Raw genomic sequence first — 17082 nt, forward strand, 5'->3', positions numbered from 1 at the left:
CTAATTCCTTCGTGCTCCAGCCTCTATCCAGGTTGCATAAAGGCTACATTTACCTTTCCTGAAACAGATCCTCCATTATAAAGAGATAGTGTTTTTCTACTTTGCCATTTTCAGTTTTCATTTCTGTCATTTTCCTGGCTTCCCCATCATTAAAGACAATATTGATCTCACAAATTGGACCAAAAAAAGCCTTCAAGAAAACTCATTGTCAGCACTGCAGCCACATCCCCCCTACTTTACTCCTCTTCACTCAGGAGAACTCTCAGCCCCAGCTCCCTCTGCTCAGCACCCCCAATTTGGAAAATTTGGATCCAGTGGTGGTCATTTGAGTGCTAGAATTAGATTTAATCCACAAATAATTGATTATTTTTAAAAATCATTAAATTCTTACTATTTTTAAAAAGAAGCCTTTAAAACTCGATCTCAAGAAATACCAGCCCAGGTGTGGTAGCTCACACTTGCCCCACTTTGGGAGGCTGATGTGGGAGGATCATTTAAGGCCACAAGTTCAAGACCAGCCTGGGCAACATAGGGAGATGCTTATCTCTATTAAAAATGTTTTAAAATTGGCCAGGCATTGTGGTGCACACCTGTGGTCCCAACTACTGAGGCTGAGGTAGGAGGATCACTTGAGCCCAGGAGGTAGAGGCTACAGTGAACTGTGATTGCACCACTGCACTCCAGCCTGGGCAACAGAGCGAGACCCTGTCTCAAAAAAAGAAAGAAAGAAAGAAATACTACAACTTTGATTACCAGGTAGCAAGTCAGAGGAGAGCAGTATGCTTTGCAGTCATGATCAGATTCTCTTTTGTAATAAAGCTTCTGACTAATTCTAGGTCTAGTCAGCAACATACTTATAACTGTTTAGATTTAGAATTAGCTGGAAGCCTTTGCTTTGCAAAGCCATTTATAACATCAGACAGTCAATATAATCATTGATATTGAAGCCAGATATATCAGAAAACAAATGCAGTTGTGTTTCAGAAAACAAACTTCATTTATCACCAGCATAGAACAATGTCCTAATTCCTCCTAGGTCTTTTCAGCCATAAAAATGGCAGTGCAACATTAACAGGCATCCTCTCAGAAGATAAAGGGAAATAATGTATCCAGTTCTTCTGAAATACCAAGTTCTCTAGGTAGAAATGAGTCACAAGAAAATACAAAATAGATTCAGAAGAAATATAATAAGTTAAATATTAGCTACTGAGTAAAGAGGAAGATTTGTATCTCAGGCATCCCACATTTTCAAAACTGGAAGAACAGAAAAAATATTTTTTTATTATAAAACTCATAATCACAAGACAATAGCTATTGATAGCAATCTCTTTGCTACTCTACCATCAATAATAAGAACAAAATTGATTTTGGTTCCTAGTATTCATAACAATATCATCTACGAATACATAATTACATGTAGGCCAGGCATGGTGGCTCACGCCCATAATCCCAGCTCTTTGGGAGGCCAAGGCGGGTGGATCACCTGAGCTCCGGAATTTGAGATTGGCCTGGAGCAACACAGCAAGACCCTGTCTCTACCACAAAAAAAAAAAAAAAAAAAAAAAAAAATGCCAAGCATGTTGGTGCATGCCAGTAATCCCAGCTACTCCAGAGGCTGAAGCACAAGAATCACTTGAGCCCAGGAGGCGGAGGTTGCAGTGAGCCGAGATTGCACCATAGCACTCCAGCCTGGGTGAGAGAGCGAGACCCTGTCTCAAAAAAAAAAAAAAAAAAAAAAAAAAAATGTATATATATATACACGTTTACATAAAAGTTTCAAATAAAGGAATAATATCTAATGGTTAATAAAATACTTAGATTATAAACTAAATTGCGGCTAGGCGCAGTGGCTCATTCCTGTAATCCTAGTACTTTGGGAGGCTGAGGGGGACAGATTGCTTGAGCCCAGGAGTTTGAGACCAGCATGGCCAACACGGCAAAACCCCTCTACTAAAAAAAATACAAAAATTATCCAGGCATAGTGACGCATGGCTGTAATCCCAGCTACTCAGGAGACTGCGGCACAAGAATCGCTTGAACCTGGGAGGCAGAGATTGCAGTGAGCCGAGATTGCACCTCTTCACTCCAGCTTGGGTGTGGGTGACAGAGCAAAACTCTGTCTCAAATAAATAAATAAATAAAATTGACTATAGAACAACTTTCTCTTTGACTATGTCAAATGACTCACCTTATCTGAATCTCTGCTGCTGCTGCTGAATTCTAATTTTATGTAGCAGGCTAAATCATGTGCTCCCAAAGTTAATAAAATATCTAAAATATTTAGGATAAATTCAGTTGCAAACTAACTATAAGCTTATTTGAGATGTTTACCAAAATAAAACTTACATTTATTTATTTATTTATTTATTCATTTATTTATTTTGAGACAGTCTCAATCTATCACCCAGGCTGGAGTGCAGTGGCACAATCTCAGCTCACTGCAACCTCCAACTCCCAGGCTCAGGAGATCCTCCCACCTCAGCCTCCCAAGTAGCTGAGACTATAGGTGTGTACCACCATGCCCAGCTAATTTTTGTATTTTTTGGTACAGACGGGTCCAGGCTGGTCTCAAACTCCTAGGCTCGAGCAATTCACCCACCTCAACCTCCCAAAGTGCTGGGATTATAGGCATGAGCCACCATACCCAGTCCCAAAATAAAACTTTTTAACACATAATCAATGAAATTCTTCTTATGAGGATTTAACCATTAATTTCTAATTAAGAAATTTAACCAACTTCTTAGGTGGAACTTTTAAAAATATATTATCTTTGACGTAGTCCATAGATACTGCAGTCTCAAGTGTATAGCTCCATGATTTTCACAAAGGGAATACATACATGTACCACCACTCCGATCAGGATATAGAACGTATACGAGCATCCCAAAAGCTCCCTCCCAGTCTTTACTTACCTGACTCTCCACAACAGTAACTACTATGCTGACTTTATGTCCATAAATTTGTTTGGCCTGGTTTTTATCTTTATATAAAGAAATTAGGTAGCATGTACTCTTTTATATCTGGCTTCTTTTGCTCAACATTGTTATCTGTGAGGTCTACTCATATTGTTACAAGTATCAGTACTTTGTATTTTTTTCATTGTTATATAGGATTCTTTTGTGGGAATACACACAATCTATTCATCCATTTTATTACTCATGGCCACCTGAACTGTTTTGAGTTTGGGACCATCATAAATAATGTTGCTATGAACACTGTAGCACATCATTCAGAGTACAAATGTACCCATTTCTGAAGAATGTATACCTAGGAGTGGAACTGCTGAGTCACAGAGAATTCATACCTTTAGTAGTTACTGACAAGCTTTTTGGCAAAGTGGGTGCTGCAATTTACACTCCACCAAAATTCAGTTATTTCACATGAAACCATTTTGAATTGAGTTCAACCTAATTGAATTGGTACCTTAATGAATAAATATACTTTTAGTTTTCAAGAGGTCTGAACTTACTTGTTGGAAGCATTGCCTAATTAAATTATTATACTGTTCACATGTGAATTTAACCAAATATTTGAATACCAGTTTATATACTGCCAAAATAAAATCAAAGCATGTCTAATTCTTCCTCCTCACAACATAAATCAGTTTATATAGGCTCAACCTTCTAAGAATAATAGCATTCTCCCAAATTTATCATTAGGTAAGAACACAAGGACTAACCTATTATATTTCTAGAACTGGCAAACTTCTGCATAAAGCGTGAACTGGTAAAAAGCAATTCAAACATTCTGTCAGCACTGATATGAAAAACACGGTTGATAAAAAGTCTTCCATGAAGATCTTTCTCAGAAACATTTTCTGGAAAAACAGAAACACAAACCAAAAGAGAAGAAATAAAGAAAGATTATTTTAACGCTTTAGGGAGTTTTGTGGGGTTTTCTTTGTATTGTTTTATTTTGGGCATAAAATCATTTTTAAATATGATTACAATGAGGAGAACATTCCAGAACACTATTAAAACTCCAAATAGGAATTAAATATATACATATGTACGACCTATAACTATGCATAACAATATATAGTTAACTAAACTACATATAATCAATATTTCAACTGTCAAAACCCAAAAGATACAGAAGTATTTAACTTGAATGATACCAAATGGCCATAATACTCAAAAGAATATTTCAAAAGGGACAAAGACAATATACAGACACATAAGATAGTATCTACCATAGAAATTAGCAACTTCTACCTCTGAATGCTCACTCAGTAAATATTAAGTTATCAATGGCTATAATATCTGCTGCACTTAGCTTATCAGCCTGAATAATGTTTCAACTTGACTTAATGTTCACTACCCAAAGACAAGAATGACTATAATCACAACCTATTCTCAACACGACACATTAAAAGAACTAAGAAATCCTTCTGAAAAGTATTCATCAAAGCTAAATAATGCCCAATGAAATCTTACATTTTTTTCTGGGAATTTGATAATCATAATGATGTTGAAAACTACTAGTGACAAATGAAGAAGCAATATCTTGCTCACCTATTCTCATATGCCCTGGAAATATTATATAAAATACCCCATACTTACATAGTGCTTACTATATGTTAGACATTGTGCTACATACCTTACAAGTATTGACTCATCCTCTCTGCAATTCTATGAGATAAGTGGTAGTTATCATCATTATTTCCAGATGAGAAAACAGAATCACAGAAATAATTGCCAAGGCTCCATGGCTAGTGAGTGACTGACCTGGAATTTGAACCCACTCCAGCTCCAGAGCACACAAACTTAACATCTATTTTATACTGCCAGAAGGAATTTAACTTAGAAGAACCAAACAGAAAAGAAAAAAAAAATACCTAGGAACAGAAGCCTGGCATAATAGAGGAAGTAGCATAAAGCAATCCAATATGAAATTATAATGATTTCAGGACCAGGATCATTTACTATTATTTCAAGGATTATGCCCCATTGATACAGAATAAAAATTGCCACAAAAGCTCCCCATGTTTCAGAAATCAAGCTCTAAGAATGATCTGGGTAAAGCATCTGTCAATATTAGTCAGGTGAAATCAAAGGGCAATAGTCTATGAATCAGAAAAACTCTTCCAGCTCTGGCTTCATCCCCAGCTACTGCTATTTATCCTCCATTGAATGATTTGTGTCTCCCTATTTTGCTCCAGGCATAAAGGACTTATGGATATCAGATAGATATTGATTTGCTTCTCCCTTCAACAATACTCTATGTAGGCAAAAACTATTTACTGCAATTTCAAATAATGGCTCCTTCAGCGTAGAAATGAATCACAAAACTAGGAAATTTTGCTAAGCTTTGTGAGATAACTTTCCAATTGGGCCTGGGAAACAGCTTTTTCTGACATAGAAGTATTATATGTTCATTGTAAAAATAATTCAAATATTCACAAAGGAAGAAAACAACTAAAGGTGATTCTGTTGATCTTGTTCATTTCCTTCACAGAACCTATCCTGACTTGTAGTTATACTTTTATTGGTTTATTGACTTGTTATCTTTCTCCTGCTCACTATAGTAGATCAACATACTATCACTAAATAAAATGATGTTTGGTTTAAAGTGATCTGCAATCTCCCTCACTCCCTCTAAACCCATACACACGTCCCCAATCTCCTGGGATGGTTTACTTTTTGTGACCTTTTCAATTGTCACTTCAGTTCATTGACTTCAACCGTCTTCATAACTTAACAACTTTAAAAAAGTAAAAAAATAGATTCATTATTTTACCCATTAAATACATATGACAAGTCCAATATTTTGGAACGTGCTTAGGGAAACCAGTAGGAGCACTTGATTTGTTATCTAATGATAATCTAATAAGAAAAAAATCACCATACACTTTAAATAAAACTCCCCAAACAGAGGTCTGAATGTTACATATACCTTCTCACTGCTGTAAAGCCAAATAGCCTTTGCAAGGAGCAAAGTGTGATCAGAGTTCATGTGCAATAAAGAATCTATACACTACTATTCTTTATTTCTAGATATGCACAATTTTCATCAGTTTTATTGTTATCCTTTATGCAACTTACAATGTTACTTTTATAGGATTCTTTGGTTGTGTTTTTTTTTTTTTTTTTTTTTTTTGGAGACACAGTCTCACTCTTGGGATTAAAAGCTTGTGCCACCACACTCAGCTAATTTTTGTATTTTTAGTAGAGATGAGCTTTCATTACATTGGCCAGACTGGTCTTGAACTCCTGACCTCATGTGACCCACCTGGCTCGGCCTTCCAAAGTGCTGGGATTACAGGCGCGAGCCAACACATCCAGCTGAAACTACTTTGGAATGACCATTCTTATAAAAGAAGCAGGTGAGAAAGAAAAAAAAAAAAAATCCTGGTTTTGGTGTTACTTACCTATTTGGCCACTGGGGGCCAGAGGAGATCTTCCTAAAGTCCTAAATTCAGGTAAACAGTGTATGACTAATCCATGCCCTGCTGCATACTAAAGCATGAATGGTAAGGACACTAATAAAGCAGTCGCTATGCTACCCTTGATCTTTCCAAACGTCTCCCACTACACTGACTTCAATGGCAATGATCTTACAATTTTAAGAAAAAGAGTCCTTAAAATGCCTACTTAATAAGTACAACAAGCCTCAAGTAATTTGTACTAAATTTTCCTTTAAACAACTACTTTCATTATATTTTTTTGCTTTCTCTTTCTCTTTCCCTTTCTCTCTCCTATTGGTGGTTACAAGAAAGTAACACAATCATAGGGTCTATAACATCTACCCTCAAAACTGAAACATAAGAAGTATTATTATTATTATTATCATTATATTTTTTTTTAAGAGACAGGATCTGGCTCTGTAGCCCAGGCTAGAGTGCAATGGTGCAGTCATAGCTCACTGCAGCCTTGACCTCCTGGGTTCAAGTGATGCTCCTGCTTCAGCCTCCTGAGTAGCTAGGACTACAGGCATGCACCACCATGCCCGGCTAATTTTTTATTTGATGTAGAGACAAGTCTTGCCCAGACTGGTCTCAAACTCCTGGCCCAAGCAATCCTCCCACCTCAGCCTCTCCAAGTACTGGGATTACGGATATGAGCCACTGTGCGCAACCAAGAAAAACTAAAATCTTTGATCTTTCTCAAACTTAACACACACAATCTATATTTTGGAAATTTTTAAAATATGTTTTAAAAAATTAAATTTTATATTAAGGAAAACACATTAACATAGTAAGCTTATATCTACATAAAATGGTTGGGAAATGGGCTTACATTGACTAACACAATATTATTGTGCGCTGGGTATTATATATAAAGCAGTGGAGATGGCTCTTCCTCACTCCTTCCGAGTTAAAGGCGCCCAATCAGGGTAATTCTCAGCCTCCCTCTACAACTTTAACTCACTCTAACCAAAGGAAGTAGATTATTGTTATAGACTGAATGTTTGTGTCCCCACAAATTCTGTTAAAGCCTTAACTCCTGGTGTGGCTGTTTTTGGAGATGGGGCCTCTAAAGAAAGTAATTAATTGGCCGGGCGCGATGGCTCACGCCTGTAGTCCCAGCACTTTGGGAGGCCGACGCGGGCGGATCACGAAGTCAGGAAATCAAGACCATCAGGGCTAACACGGTGAAACCCCGTCTCTACTAAAAATAAAAAAAACTAGCCGGGCCAGGTGGCGAGCGCCTGTAGCCCCAGTTACTCGGGAGGCTGAGGCAGGAGAATGGCGTGAACCCGGGAGGCGGAGCTTGCAGTGAGCCGAGATCGCGCCACTGCACTCCAGCCTGGGCCATAGAGGCTCCGCCTCAAAAAAAAAAAAAAAAAAAAAGAAAGTAATTAAGTTAAATAAGGTGAGTCCCATATCTGGTAGAATTAGTGTCCTTATAAGAAGAGACACCAGACACTTTGGGAGGCCGAGGTTAAAGGATCAGTTGAGGCCAGGAGTTCAAGACCAGCCTGGCCAACATGAGGAAACCCCCTCTCTACTAAAATTACAAAAAATTAGCGGGGCATGGTGGTGCATGTTTGTAATCCCAGCTACTCCAGGTGTTCCAGAGGCTGAGGCACAAGAATCACTTGAACCCTGGAGGCAGAGATTGCAGTGAGCCAAGATCATGCCACTGCACTCCAGCCTGGGGGACGGAGCCAGACTCTGTCTCAAAAAGAAAAAAAAAAAAATACCAGAGAGTTTGCTCATGCACGCTGTCTTTCTCTCTTTGTGTGTGTGTGTCTGTTGCCCCCTGCTCCTCCCTCACACTTTGCCCCTCTATCCGTGCGCATGTGCTAAGGAATGGCTATGTGCAGACACAGTGAGAAGGTGGCAAGCCAGGAAGAGAGACTTCGCCAGAAACCAACTCTGCCAAACCTTGATCTGGGGTTTCTATCCTCCAGAATTATATGAAATAAATTTCTATTGTTAAAGCTACCCAATCTGTAGCATTTTGTTATGGCAGCCTGAGCTACTAGCACAGTTAGTAAATGTGGAAGGAGGATGCTGGGTAGGCTTGTCACACCTCTGTCCTTCCTTCTGGATCTAGGTGCCCACAGAAGCTGGTTCTCCTCCAGGGAGGATCGTCCCTCCAGCGGGGGAAGAGGTTGAACATTGCCTGTGATTGATAGGTAAGTCCACCTCATTCTTCAGCTCCATCAGCAGCCCACTTATCTTTCACACATACTGACATCTGCTGACTTTGTTACTGTTAGTATAAAAGGTGATATTTTGGCCTCTATCTGACTTGCTCTTCATTTTCTTTCCCAATTTTGTTACCACCAGGGTGGTCAAGAAGGACTGCTATTTGTTTAGCCCACTCTAGACCCCATGTATACATGGATTACAATACAAAACAAAATGGATTACAATACAAAATGTGAAAAACATCTAGAATATAATACTCTTGAAATTCAGAAGGCCTTTGGGTCATGATTCTCTTTATCATCATATTAGGATCAAGCTTAATCTCTGTTGGCCTTCTAAAAACAAGTAAGTTTTTTGTTTTGTTTTGCTTTTTGAGACAGAGTCTCGCACTGTCGCTCAGGCCGGAGTGCAGTGGCACGATCTTGGCTCACAGCAACCTCCGCCTCCTGGGTTCACGAGATTCTCCTGCCTCAGCCTCCTCAGTAGCTGGGATTACAGGTGCACACCACCACACCCGGCTAATTTTTTGTATTTTTAGTAGAGACAGGTTTTCACTACATTGACCAGACTGGTCTTGAACTCCAGACCATGTGATCTGCCCACCTCAGCCTCCCAAAGTGCTGGGATTACAGGCATGAGCCACTGTGCCCAGCCAAATAAGTTTTTTTTTTTAATGCCATATGGAATATTATTATCATTTATCTTTATAATAAATTTCAAATATAGAATGTTCCTCTAAAATTAAATGGAAATTGACTACAGTAAAAACAAATCAAAGTCAGGAGCCATTATGATGAACTTTCCATGCTCTTGCTTTCAAAAACTCATCCCATTATGCTAAAACATAACAACAATCAAAAGCTTGCATCTTCACACAAAAATATTTGAGTATTGTTCTGAGTAACACTGATGAGTACACTTTTAAAAAAATCATTTAAAGAGAGAAAGATTTCCTCTCTAGAATTTTCGAGAATCTTCTTTATTTCCTTTTGGAGGCTACCCAAAAATTTAAATTAATATTCATGTCAGAATGCATCCCTGCCATAACTACTTGCTTTCATAATTATACACAAAACAGGTTTAGAAAAACCTTGCTAAGGTGTCTTTTTTAAAAAGGAGGAAAAGAAAATAATTTGGGCAGTATTGAAGTAAAGTAAAAAGAAAACTGGATGGAGACACCTGGTCATTAACTCAAGTTCTGCATAGTTAACTAGCTGCATGATTTTAGATTTAGTCTTATTTTCCCTACCAGGAAAATGAGGGATAGCCTAAATGAAATAATATGTCACTGTACCTATGACGTGTGAGTATATTTCACTGCCTGGTATGTAGGAATGGGCATACAGAATTTTTATTAACACCACATTTAAAAGCTAAATGCAAAGAAGCTTTTCAGATTCCAGGCTTCTGAAGACAGTGGAATACGTTAGATTTAACAGCCTCTTTCTACTATTTTCTATAAGCTTCCATTCCTTTTTTTGGTTCTTTATAGGGTGAGACTGTGTCTAATGAAACTAAATTCTCAATCCGCACACCCCTATTACAAAGATAAACATAAAAAGACATAACTGAAATTTTAATAAAATTTATAAGCAATTCTTTACCTTCATCAACAGAATCTGAAGTGCTGCTTTTGTCCAGAGAAAGATACTCATTTTTATTCAAGTCCAGTGACTTTGATGGCACTCTAGTTAACTTCTTTTCCAAAGCTGGTAAGAGACTCTTTTTGGTCTGTTTTTCATTCTGGGACTCCTCTTTGCCTAATCCCTAAAAGGTAAACAATCCAGTTTCAAAATAATAAACAGATTTAGCTTAGATTTTGCAGTGAGAACTTTAATATTAAACATACTTTGAAATATTGCGCTTTGAAAAATATTTACAGCATTTTGTTTGTTACACTCGCATCACATTTCCAATGCTTTTAAATGTCAGTCCATAAAATATGAGTAAATAATATACACCATTCTAAAGTCATCCTACATAATAATAAACAAGGTTATGAAAAACATCATAGAAAAAGAGCTTCACAGATCATGTAAGTCACTTATGCAGAAGGAAAAGGGGACAAAGGACAAAAATAATAGAACAATCCATTCTTCAGGGTAGACAAGGGAGAAGAACCAAACCCAGTTAGCTTCCCCAGTCAATGCCTGCCCCATCATCTCCAGGAAGAAAACTCACCCATCTCTCAAGACCTAACGGGGAAATGGAAAGAAAATAGAAAGATAAAAGTCACACATGAGTACAGTGGGAGAGAGAAGATTAAAACAAATTAATTTCATAGCAAACTCATAAAAACACAATTGGCTTTGCTGCAATGGGACTAAGATATTAGGCATTAAGATGTATTTAATATATGATGCTATCTATACTTTCTGGGATGGTTTAATAAAGATGATCATCTCTACAATAAATTTAATGTTAGGCATTAAAGTATGATGCTATTGCTATGTTAGTATTCAAGTAAAATAGTACTGTATTATAATCAGACTTAGTGGAATAATACAAAAAGTCTATATAAACGATACACAGAATATTTTCTTGCATTTTCTCTATGTATACAGATGAAAGAGAGCACTTTACTTCCTGTCCCATGAGACCCCTGAGAAGCACTAAGTAGCAGAATCAGCTCCAGGGAGGATACAGGTTTCCAATGGCCACCCAGATAGCAGAATAACAACTGGGCCCAGGACACAATTTATTAAAGGATTATATTACCCTAGTCAGAAGATTGATTCTTCAAGCAGAGATTATTGCTAAAATCAAGACTTGATTTATTTGGGAGTTCCACACTACAAAGCAACATGCCTATTTAGCTAAACCAAGGACCCCTTAACAGATGCTAAGTAAAGTACACTTCTCTATAGCTCCACACTTATGCTTCTCCTCTTGTTGCTAATTAAGTTCTATTTCCTACTATAAAGAATACAGATAGATGTTTATAGGAAAAATAAGAGTCACTATCTTTCAGTGGTTGATATCTGGATGACTTTTATTTATTTGTATACTCTAAAAATTTCGTGAAGTTTTACAAAGAGTATTAATTTTATAACTTAAAAACATATTTTCTTGGAAAAAAGTTATTCTTGACTTTTTGTTATTTCCAACTTTGTTAGAAGTGAAAATGAGGCAAAGCAAGTGACATACGATACTTGTAGATATCTGAGAATCTCATCACATGGCTCTTGAATGCAAACAGAAAAAAAATGGCTAAACTTCTATACTACTTGTATTCTATAACCTGAAAACATCTATACTGAACACCAATGAATGTATGATCGATCTTAAAGCATGAAGTTATTCACTTCCCTTGCACCAGTAGTAAGTCACTAAGGGTCTCTAGATGAATAAGTTTTGCAAGAAACCCATAACACAAAACCAGACTGAGGTAGATGCATGACTGGTCAAAACAAGTTGGTAACATGCTGGCCTTCCACATAAATATCTTTTCATTCAATGTTTTCCCAACATTTACTCAGAGGAGATACTGGAAGTTCCTTGGGGGAGGGTGGAAAAGGATCATTACTGATCACAGGCAGATTCACCTTCAATTATAACAGCTTACGGTTATTGGATATTTAATGTGTGCTAGGAACTATTCTAAGTACAGTCATGCATTGCTTTGATGACAGGGATACATTATGAGAAATGTATCATTAGGCGATTTTATTGTTGTGCGATTGTCATAGAGTGTACTTAACAAATTTAGATGGTATAGCTTACTACACACCTAGGCTATATGGTATAGTTTATTGCTCCTGGTCTATAAACCTGGATAGCATGTTACTCTACTGAATACTGTAGGCAATGTAACATGGTGGGAAGTACTTGTGTATCTAAACATATGTAAACATAGCAAAAGTACAGTAAAAACATGGTATAAAAGATTTAGAAAATGGTACACCTGTTTGTACCATGAATGCAGCTTACAGGACTGAGTTCTGTTGTTCTGGGTGAGTCAGTGAGTGAGTAGTGAGTGAATGTGAAGGCCTGGGACATTACTGAACACTACAGCAGACTTTATAAACATTGTACACTTAGGCTACAATATGTTTACAAAAAAATTGTTTTTTCAATAATAAACTAAGCTTAGTTTACCATAACATTTTTATTTTATGAACTTTTAAATTTTTAAAAACTTTCTGACTCTTGTAAAAACACTTAGGTTAAACCACAAACACACTGGACAGCTGTACAAAAATATTTTCTTTCTTTACTTATTCTAAAAGCTTTTTTCTATTTTTAATTTTTTCTTAGTTTTTTATTTTTAAACTTTTTTGTTAAAAATTAAGACACAAACACACACGTTAGCCTAGGCCTACACAGGATCAGGATCATGAATAGCACTGTCTTCCACCTTCACGTTTTGTACCACTAGAAGGTCTTCAGGGAGAGTAACATGCATGGAGCTGTCATCTCCTATGATAACAATATTTTCTTCCAGAATTCCGCCTGAAGGACCTGCCTGAGGCTGTTTCAAAGTGAACTTTTTTTGTATATAGAAGTAGAAAGAGTACACTCTAAAATAATGATTTATTATTTTATTATCAAGTATTATGTACTTATATAATTGTATGTGCTATACCTTTATAGGCCTGGCAGCACAGGTTTGTTTACACCAGCATCACCACAAACATGTGAGCAACCCATTGCATTACCATGTTATGATGGTACGTCACTAGGCAAGGGAATTTTTCAGCTCCCTTAAAATGTTATGGGACTGGCCAGGCACAGTGGCTCACGCTTGTAATCCCAGCACTTTGGGAGGCTTAGGAAGGTGGATCACCTGAGGTTAGGAGTTCGAGACCAACCTGGCCAACATGGGGAAACCCCATCTCTACTAAAAATATAAAAAATTAGCCAGGCATAGTGATAGATGCCTGTAATCCCAGCTACTCAGGAGGTTGAGCCAGGAGAATCACTTGAACCCAGGAGGCAGAGGCTGCAGTGAGCTGACATTGCACCACTGTACTCCAGCCTGGGCAACAAGTGTGAAATTCCATATCAAACAAACAAACAAACAAAAACGTTATGGGACCAACACCACATATGCAGTCCATCTTTGACCAAAACATCATTATGCAGAGCATGACTGTATTTTCATATATACTAATTTATTTAACTCTTATTTAAAAAGACCTTATAAAGTACAATCCTTACTTTACAGTTGAGAAAAGAAAAGCAAAGGTTAAGTAATTAACTTATACAGTTAGCAAGTGGCAGAGGTATGATTTGAAGCCAAAGCCCTGCTCTAAATAAAGAAATTCAGCTCTGCCCCCAAACTTGCATCCCCAATCAACAGAACAAAAGCTCTGCAGTAGGAGCACTCCTAGTACTCAGAATATGGTTTCTAAATACCATTCTTCACTAAGAAAATCTATGGCTCATTAAGAAAAGGGTTTGGGGCAGAAAACATACAAAATGTGCTTAAAATATATTGTTGTGCCAGAAAGAAAGGACATCATCAAAGATACTGGTCATTTCAAAAGACCAAAGGAACCAACCTGAAGAGGCTCCCATTGGCAGAGGGTGCAAACTGAGAATCAAATAATGACTGCAAGTGATTGAAGCTCATTGGAATAAAAAACTGAAGTGTTGGCCAGGCATGGTGGCTCACGTCTGTAATCCCAGCACTTTGAGAGGCCAAGGCAGGTGGATCATGAAGTCAGGGGTTTGAGACCAGCCTGGCCAACATCATGAAACCCCGTCTCTACTAAAGATACAAAAAATTACCCAGGCGTGGTGGAGCGTGCCTGTAATCTCAGCTACTTGGGAGGCTGAGGCAGGAGAATCACTTGAACCCAGGGGGTGGAGGTTACAGCAAGTCGAGATCACGCCATTGCACTCCAGCCTCTCCAAGACGAGACTCATCTCAAATAAATAAATAAATAAATAAATAAATAAATAAAACTGATGTGCTTACAATGATACTTGAGAAAATAAAAGAAGAAACTAAGTAACTGAGTATAATGCCTAGTAGTTAACTGGACCTGCCTGCTTAAAAAGCTTAAAAAGCAGCTACTGTTACTCAAGCATGCTGCTCAGGGGCTCATCTCTCCCTTCAAAACAGATTCTTTCTCCATGCTGTTCCCTTCTGTGAATGAAAGGAAAGAGAAAAAAACAGATTCTTTACAGCACACACAGTTCTTTCCCTGGGGAAAATTCTACTACTTACAAATTTCTCCATCTTATTATTCTTTTAATGATACTAATCCCCCTACAGACTGATGCTCAGGTAAAACTGCTCGGTAGCTCTGCTTTTTATATAGCTCTGAACAAAACCACATATTTTCCCACATAACCTCTGCTACTTAACAGACTTTAAACTTTTACCTAAAATAAGGTAGGAGCGTGATCTCTTATTTTTAACATTTTGTATACTGTATCCTTATTTATCTTGTATTCTGATTAGGATATGACAGTATCAGATATATTTTAAAAGGGATATATACTAACTCCTTTTGATGAATTTCCATCGAATAACTCTGTTTCTGAAACCCGACTAATTGATTCACTGGTAAAACTGATTGACTTGGATAGTTTTTCATCTCTCTCCCCAGAGTCATCCAAGCTGCTTCTTCCTGGACTTCTGTAAGAAACACATCATTATAGAAATATAAGGTCACCTCTACACAAATAAATTATTTGGTCTCCTCATTGAGGTCATTTCCTATGATAAAACAGTTTGATAAAAATGGATTACTGTAACATAACAAATAAATGTCTACTTGTAACAAGGCTGTCTTCTTAAATTACATGCAAGTTGATATCATTTCTGAAAACAAGATACACTCACATGAGATTCCGTAAATCTCAAAAACATTAAAAAATTAACAAAGTACAAATGGCCATCACAGTAACTAATCAACTGAAAATTGCTCATTTAAATTTCAGGTACAGAGTACATGTTTGAGTTAGATACTAGGCCGCACAAGAAGGCAGTTTTGTATCTCCTTCCTTCTGACTCAGCCCCAGCTGAAATGTTGAAGCCCTCCCAGAAGTGGACACTCAAGATGTCTGAGCCTAAGTCCATTGGCCACTCCTGCCTCCTTACTCTCCCCAGCCCTAAGAACAAGGTTTAACAAACAGCTGTCAAATGATCATATGGCCAATACTATCATAAATGTCCTGGGATCTGCTTTCCCTTTCTCAAGGAGCAAAAAGAAAGGAAAACCTATGAAATACAATGGGAGCACAACTGATCCAATTTCCGGTGCTCAACAGGATGGAGGTGAGATGTGGAAAAATAGAGAGGAAAGGAGGAGGAAGAAGGAAGGATAGATTGCAAATAAAGAGGAAGAAAATGGAAGAACTGAGGAAATAAAGGTTTGAAACAGATTTGCTTCTTTCAGAGACTGAAGAACAGGAAAAGAAGTAGAAGAGAGAATGAGGATCCTGCCACACACTTTCTTAGAAAGCATTCAGGCCGGCCGGGCATGATGGCTCACGCCTGTCATCTCAACACTTTGGGAGGCCAAGGCGGGCTGATCATGAGATTAAGAGATCGAGACCATCCTGGCCAACATGGTGAAATGCCGTCTCCACTAAAAAAAAAAAAAAAAAAAATCAAAAATATTAGCTGGGTGTGGTGGCACGCACCTGAAGTCTCAGCTACTTGGGAGGCTGAGGCAGGAGACTCGCTTGAACCAGGGAGGCAGAGGTTGCAGTGAGTCAAGATCACGCCACTGCCCTCCAGCATGGTGACAGAGTGAGACTCCATCTCAAAAAAAAGAAAAGAAAGCATTCAGGTCAGGCGCAGTGGCTGACACCTGTAATGCCAGCACTTTGGGAGGCCGAGATGGGTGGATCACTTAAAGTCAGGAGTTCAAGCCCAGCCTTGTCAACATGGCAAAACCCCGTCTCTAGTGAAAATATAAAAAGTAGCCAGGCGTATTGGTTGGCACCTGTAATCCCACCTACTCAGGAGGCTGAAGCAGGAGAATCGCTTGAACCCAGGAGGCAGAGGTTGCAGTGAGCCAAGATCACGCCACTGCACTCCAGCCTGGGCGACAGAGTGAGACTCTGTCTCAAAAAAAAAAAAAAAAAAAAGCATTCAATCACCAGAAGAAGAAAACAGCAGCTAGTCACAACTATTCTTTCTTTCCTCAAAGACTAGAAACTTTTCAAGTTGGCAAGGACCTTAAAGACAATCTAGTTCGGCTGCCTCATTTCATAGACAAGCAAACTGAGAATCAAAAAAATGAAAAGATTTGCCTGAGGTTGCTCAGCTGTTTGGTGACCGTAACTAGGATCCAGATCCTGTTTACCATAATCCAAGGCTCTTTGCATTAGAGTAATTGCTTTTCTATCCAAATCCAGAGCCGGCAAGAGGCTACGAAACTTCTCAAGGAGAGCAATACAATGGAAAGTCTTAACTTTACAGAAAGCTAATAAAATATACATGCGCAACAATGTAAAAAAGCCTATAAAATATTGATGCTAAGCCGAAAAGATACAAATTGGATCAGCATAAGTAGATTACC

The 17082-nt window shown here is 38.0% G+C and overlaps 1 protein-coding gene across 10 annotated transcripts in view; it reads right to left on the reverse strand.

The window, feature by feature from the left end:
* The window catches only part of GRAMD1C (GRAM domain containing 1C), a 105122-nt gene that overhangs the window by 29708 nt on the left and 58332 nt on the right, over positions 1-17082 (reverse strand). For 9 of the 10 annotated variants that reach the window (XR_012431695.1, XR_012431694.1, XM_005548110.5 and 6 more), the window contains 3 exons: positions 15056-15188; positions 10204-10366; positions 3680-3817 (listed from right to left, as the gene is read on the reverse strand). Coding sequence is in view for 8 of the 10 variants with exons in the window: in XM_005548110.5 (XP_005548167.3) it covers positions 3680-3817; positions 10204-10366; positions 15056-15188 (434 nt within the window). In the remaining 2 variants the exon portion in view is untranslated. The remainder of the gene's footprint in view (positions 1-3679; positions 3818-10203; positions 10367-15055; positions 15189-17082) is intronic. The other variant, XM_074033435.1, reaches the window with a different exon arrangement.

Source organism: Macaca fascicularis, chromosome 2 (assembly GCF_037993035.2).
Source record: "Macaca fascicularis isolate 582-1 chromosome 2, T2T-MFA8v1.1".
Lineage (NCBI taxonomy): Eukaryota > Metazoa > Chordata > Mammalia > Primates > Cercopithecidae > Macaca > Macaca fascicularis.